Source organism: Nanorana parkeri, unplaced genomic scaffold (genome assembly GCF_000935625.1).
Source record: "Nanorana parkeri isolate BGI_ZX_2015 unplaced genomic scaffold, ASM93562v1 scaffold6, whole genome shotgun sequence".
NCBI classification, from domain to species: Eukaryota; Metazoa; Chordata; class Amphibia; order Anura; family Dicroglossidae; genus Nanorana; species Nanorana parkeri.
This window is the reverse complement of record NW_017306274.1, coordinates 4,672,751-4,679,163: the sequence shown is the minus strand read 5'-3', so window position 1 is coordinate 4,679,163 and position 6,413 is coordinate 4,672,751. Positions and strand designations below refer to the sequence as shown.

Below are 6,413 nucleotides of genomic sequence, written 5' to 3'. Positions count from 1 at the left end.
CCCTAATAAAGTCAATTCATTTAGGCAATCCTCTGTGTATTGCTCTTCCTGTCCCGCTATTCGCCTTTCTCCCTTCTATGGACAGCGGCCATTATGACATCATCCTGATCGCCGCAAGATCTTTTCCTGTCAGGAAACTGTCACCCGTGCATTGTTGTGCGGGAGCCAAGCTACACATTTCAAGTGCCCCTCCTATCATTGAATGAGTATATATACCGAGGGTCCCCGCTGAGCTTAAAGAAGGACCCCAAAGTAGAAGAAAAAAAAAGAAAACTTCTTTGCATTTCATAGATAACAAAAAAGAATAAAAAGATGCAAATTGTTTTAAAAAATGCCGCACTATTCAGATTTATTGCAGCGTTGCCCCTGCAATACTTCACTTACACCACTAGATGTCCTCAGTCTGATCCAGCTTACTTTCTCTGTCATTGACCAGCCCCGGGTTTTGATTGGGCAGCAAGGGGAGAAGCAGCACATTGATAAGCTCATCTATCTGTCACTCTGCTCACTCCTCCTATCAGCATGCTCCTTATCAGCACAGGATTCATCCTGGCTTTGCTGTGCAGGGCCTCCAAGAAGCAAATATCTGGTCTAATCCCCCAAAAATCCATCCATCTATTAAAAAAAAGTGATGTATCAGTGATTTCAGAGCTTCTGTGCTTTCTGTACAGCTGACCTGATGTCATGCAGTTTGCTGAAGCACCTCGTATCATAAACAATTGCTATTTTTATTTTTCACCGAATACTGTTTTCAGTTATTTTTCACAATATGCGCGGCTCCACCAGGGGGTGCCGGCAACACGGCAGGGGTGTCACCCTGAGCGGTCTGGGTGACACCCCGCCGTGACCTCACAGCGCATGCGCGGTCATCTAATTGACGCCTGCCGGCAGCCATCTTGGTGATGGACTCCTCTCTCCTGACACTGTCGGGCTCTCGGTCAATGACCGAGTGTCCCGACTTTTCAGAGGGGGTGACACTAAAATGACTGTCAGCCATTTTGGTGTCACCACCTCCAATGGTGGCACCCAGGTGCGGGCCGCACCCTCCTTGTGACGCCATTGCAACAGGGTCACAACGCATGAGCCCAATTCGGAGACAGTTGTCACCCCCAAAACAGGAAGTGCCTGCACAAGGACTTTAATGGCAGGACCCTGATGACATGAAACGACATTAACATGTTCAGGCAAAGCAGAGATTTCAGTTTATTGGGTTGACGTCTATTTTAATCTCTCGTTATTATTATTGATCAGCGAGTCGCTTTCTTCGCCCAGGAGGCGGTGACAGATAGGATTCGGAGATGCCGAGGAAATCAATTGTACCGTGAGCGCAATTATAGACGGAAAATTCAATTTAGTGTCCGATGGAAGCTGCACAGCATTATATGAGGCGGAGTATTGTTTGTAAAGAGGACCTGTCATGTCATTGGCTGCGAGGATATGAAAAAGCGATCATGTGACGTCCTTATGGGTCGTTCTAAATGTGCTGTCACACATTTGGCGTAGTTTCTGTCGCCTTATATAGGGCCCGTCCGCACTGCGCCAAGGTGCGTTGGGGAAAGTAACCTGCATGCTGCTTAATTCCATTCAAGGTTATTGAATGGGGGGCCTTATGATCACAATCACATGGCACGGGCTGTGAATGAGCCCCTCCATGGGGCTGCTGAGGAAATGCTATCTCAGATGCAGACCCCCCCCAGCGCACCATGTGACTGGATAGTGAAGCAAAAGCCTCAGACTGATGAGCTCATCTCTCATGCACTGCCACACAACTGATTGGCTCCCCGTGCTGCTTCTCCCTCCCCCAATAGGAGCTCTGCTGTACAGGGACTGCAGGAGGCTGATGCCACTTCCTATTCAGGTACCTGCACTAGTACAGAAATGCATGTAATGGTGTATTCATGAGGTATTCATAGGTGCTTGTATTAGTGTCTATGGTGTCTGCCTGCAGTACAGCCTTAGTTCGGTTCATCTAGTATATGGAGAGATGTTACAGCACTACAAGTACCAGCATCGTGCATGTGCAGGATGCAGTCCCCGCCCACGTGACTAATCTCCAGTACCGCCCCCTCTGTGATCTTCAGTCTGCAGCACCCCCATCAGAAGTCCCGGCTTCAGTCTCCGCCCCTCTGTGTGTAGTACGGTATCAGCCTGTCAAGGCTGCAGACTCCGCCCCCTATGCAAAATATTAGCCTGTGCTCGTTTGCGGTCCCCGCCCCTCTGTTTTCAGCACCGCGTGCGCTGGCTACAGGCTCCCTCGGCAGTCGCGGTCCCCCCTGAGTGGGGGGTATAGGTGGGCGGGGCTAGGGGGTGTGTCCGGGCTGTGCACAGCTCCTGGACTCCTGTGCTTCTCAGTTGGGATGATGGCAGCGCTGTGATCGGGACAGGCTGGAGCCCCGGCGGAGGAGATGGTGAGGAGCCGGGTGGGGGGCCTCGGTGCTGTCAGAGCAACGCTGGTTTTGTTGTCGTATGAGGACTTCTGATACACTTAGCGGAGCACTGTGTGTACTGAGCCCCAGGTGTGCTGCACTGTGTACTGAGCCTCAGGTGTGCTGCGCTGTGTACTGATCCTCAGGTGTGCTGCGCTGTGTACTGATCCTCAGGTGTGCTGCACTGTGAACTGAGCCTCGGGTGTGCTGCGCTGTGAACTGAGCCTCGGGTGTGCTGAGCCTCCAGTGTGCTGCACTGTGTACAGATCCTCAGGTGTGCTGCACTGTGTACTGAGCCTCAGGTGTGCTACACTGTGTACTGAGCCCCAGGTGTGCTGCACTGTGCCCCAGGTGTGCAGATCCTCAGGTGTGCTGTACTGTGTACAGATCCTTAGGTGTGCTGCACTGTGTACTGAGCCTCAGGTGTGCTGCACTGTACCCCAGGTGTGCTGCACTGTGCCCCAGGTGTGCAGATCCTCAGGTGTGCTTCACTGTGTACAGATCCTCAGGTGTGCTTCACTGTGTACAGATCCTCAGGTGTGCTTCACTGTGTACAGATCCTCAGGTGTGCTTCACTGTGTACTGAGCCTCAGGTGTGCTGCACTGTGAACTGAGCCTCGAGTGTGCTGCACTTTTTGTACAGATCCTCAGGTGTGCTGCACTTTTTGTACAGATCCTCGGGTGTGCTGCACTGTGTACAGAGCCTCGGGTGTGCTGCACTGTGTACAGAGCCTCGGGTGGGCTGCACTGTGTGCAAAGCTTGAGCCTCGGGTGTGCTGCACTGCGTGTGCACTGAGCCTCGGGTGTGCTGCACTGTGTGTGCACTGAGCCTCGGGTGTGCTGCACTGTGTGTGCACTGAGCCTCGGGTGTGCTGCACTGCGTGTGCACTGAGCCTCGGGTGTGCTGCACTGCGTGTGCACTGAGCCTCGGGTGTGCTGCACTGCGTGTGCACTGAGCTTCGGGTGTGCTGCACTGTGTGTGCAGAGCCTCGGGTGTGCTGCACTGTGTGTGTGCAGAGCCTCGGGTGTGCAGAGCCTCGGGTGTGCAGAGCCTCGGGGGTGCTGCACTGTGTGTGCACTGAGCCTCGGGTGTGCTGCACTGCGTGTGCACTGAGCTTCGGGTGTGCTGCACTGCGTGTGCACTGAGCTTCGGGTGTGCTGCACTGCGTGTGCACTGAGCCTCGGGTGTGCTGCACTGCGTGTGCACTGAGCTTCGGGTGTGCTGCACTGCGTGTGCACTGAGCTTCGGGGTTGCACACATAGGCGATTTATCGTGTGGATGTAGCTGCGCAAAACACAGATTTGCATTGGTCAGTGGAGTCTGTTCACACCGTTGCGTTGCATCGCGCGGTTTTGGGCCCATAGATGTCTCTGCATCGCGACAACGGCTCACTCGCCGAGGTGTGGACCCGGCCTTAGAAGCAGCTTGTAGATCTGTAATACCCGGAGCGAAGTATTCTGCACCCCATGGAGCGGGTCATGGCCGAGGTCCTGTATGGGGGCGGAGCCTGGTGTCACCCATGTGTGTGTGTAGACGACATTGTCCCGGGTGTATCGTATGTTGTATCCCATTGTGCATTACCCGGCATGTTGTGTCACCCTGGCGTGCATTGTGTGGCGTGTTGTCACCCGTGTACAGGGTCGCATGTGTCCATTGCCGTAGGCATACACTGTGCACACGTGTAGTAGACGGTACAGTGCAGTCCAGGTATTTGGTGTCATTCCAGTAAATGTAAATCAGAACTGACTGCAGCCACTTCCTGTCTACATCCCCTCCAGCGATGGCTGCGTGACATTTCTGATGGTGACACCATGCCTATCTAATGTGTATTCATATGGCCCCTTGTAGTCTTCATTGGAAGCCTGTATCTCAGGGTGACAACAAAAAAGAGCAATTGTGAGATAAGGACAGAGTGTTGTCACCTTATGACAGGAGGTGCCTGAACGAGGACCTTCATGGCGGGATCTCCAGAGATGATTTTAATAGAAGATTTGATACGACGTCCGTACGGGGGAGGGTAAAGATTGGGGTTTGCATCTATTTTAAAGAGGAACTCTGTCTCTTTGGTGTGTCATCGGGGAGGGGCTGCAAGCACCAGAAACAGACAGCCGGCCCCCCCAATGATGGTTGGTGGTCCAAGCTCCTGGAATATCACAGATCCCAAGAGACACGGGTGGCCTTCTAGAGAAAAAGAGAACCTGTCATTGGTTGCAGGTAGCGATATATATATATATTCTTGTGTAGCGCGGCTGGCGGCCCATTACTCCACTTTGTGTCTGCTGTTGTGTTTGGCCTTCTAGAGAAAAAGAGAACCTGTCATTGGTTGCAAGTACCTTTTTTATTTAATTTTATATATAAATCTATTTCTTGTGTAGCTGTCTCCTGCATGTAGCGCGGCCGGAGGCCCATTACTCTGCGTTCTGTCTGTTGTCACTTCCTGCGTTTGGCCTTCTAGGGAGAAAAAAAAAAGAAGCTGTCATTGGTTTTTTCTGGTACCTTCATTTTTCTACATCTATGGACTCTGGCTTGCAAAACCTCCGCGCTGGCGGTGCTGCGGAGTCGCTCTGCGGACATCAAAGCTGAACTCCGGATCTGTGACGTGTCTCGTCAGCCAAAGGATTTGCAGTTCTGTCCGGCTGCTTCTGTGATTCATAGAGCGCATACAGGGCGGCAACACAACTTTTCTCTGGGCAGAAAATATAACACGACCATAGGAAAGGTTCTATCAGAATTTTGTGATCGGGTTTACAGAACCGCTTCTTTTTATTTCTTTACAGCCTTTAAAGGGAGTGAACGTTGTCACCCGAGGTGTTCTGTAGTCCTGGCATAGGGTGACAACACTGTTCCTCCATAGATGCAGTACAGGGAGTGAGAGTTGTCATCTGAGGTGCTCCCCCAACCCCCCCTCCCCTCCCCCCAAGTCCTCCGCCTGTGATCTCATACAGCGCTCCGGGCTGTGTATGTGCAGCTCCCAGCCATGACAAGATACCGTATGACTACCCAACTCCCCAAATATTATCCTCATACCAGAGCCACGTGTGTTCTTCCTGGAATCTCGGTGAGCTTTGTGTGTTCCTTCCAGATCTGTGCAGTTATCCACTGTGAGCTTCCTGTAATAATAAAGACTCGTCACTGCTGCTCTCCCCTTGTGCAGGGTGACTGGTCTTGTCTCCGGCCCTCTCCTGTAATAAAGACCGGTCACTGCTGCTCTCTCCTTGTGCAGGGTGACTGGTCTTGTCTCCGCCCCCTCCTGTAGTTGACTGTAGTGGGTGGAGCAGCTGGGCCCCTCCCACAGCTCTGCTGTCTGTACATCACAGTAATGATGTACTGGTTTTGCAAAGGGTTTGGTGCTCACAAAGTGGATTTGTGTATAGGGGGGGTCTCCTTCACTTTGATGAAATCTCCTCACTTCCTGTTGTGTCTCCGGAACAGGAAGTAAAGTGAAATTTCCCTAGGTGGCTGCAAATATAACCCTGCAGGGGTTTTAATGACTTCCTGATCTTCCCAAAAAGTTTGGCCTTTGATACTCTAATCCAGGGACAGGCAAACTCCGGCCCTCCAGCTGCTGCGGAACTACAAACCCCATAAGGCATTGCATGACTTTTATAGGCAGATGCATGATGGGATGTGTAGTTTCAGCACAGATGGAGTGTCCTGGGGTTTGCCTGCATCTGCTTTGAACCAACAATGTCACTTGTCACACGTTCTCTGCTTGGCTAGAAATGACCCATTTACGGCTTTCGGTATAACGTGGACGTCGGGGGGGAATTGATGGGACCAGCGTTCACCACTGAATGGGGAAGCCAAGGATGAAGATGACAGGGAACAGGTGAAAAGAAGCAGCGAGGGATCCCTTATTGGTGACGCGACGCGTTTCTTTTACTGTAAATAAACATGGAGGCGTCGCAGACTTTACCCTGAGGAAGTTGAGTGCGGCGGGTGGAAGAGATTATAAACAAGATTGGGGATTATATAAATACGGGGAG

At 52.0% G+C, this 6,413-nt stretch overlaps 1 protein-coding gene across 1 annotated transcript in view; it reads left to right on the top strand.

The window, feature by feature from the left end:
• The first annotated feature begins 2,310 nt into the window (after nucleotides 1–2,310).
• The window catches only part of LOC108784200 (puratrophin-1-like), an 88,374-nt gene continuing 84,271 nt past the window's right edge, over nucleotides 2,311–6,413 (top strand). The window contains exon 1 of the mRNA XM_018552945.1: nucleotides 2,311–2,408. Within this exon, the coding sequence (XP_018408447.1) occupies nucleotides 2,406–2,408 (3 nt within the window). The 5' untranslated portion in view covers nucleotides 2,311–2,405. The remainder of the gene's footprint in view (nucleotides 2,409–6,413) is intronic.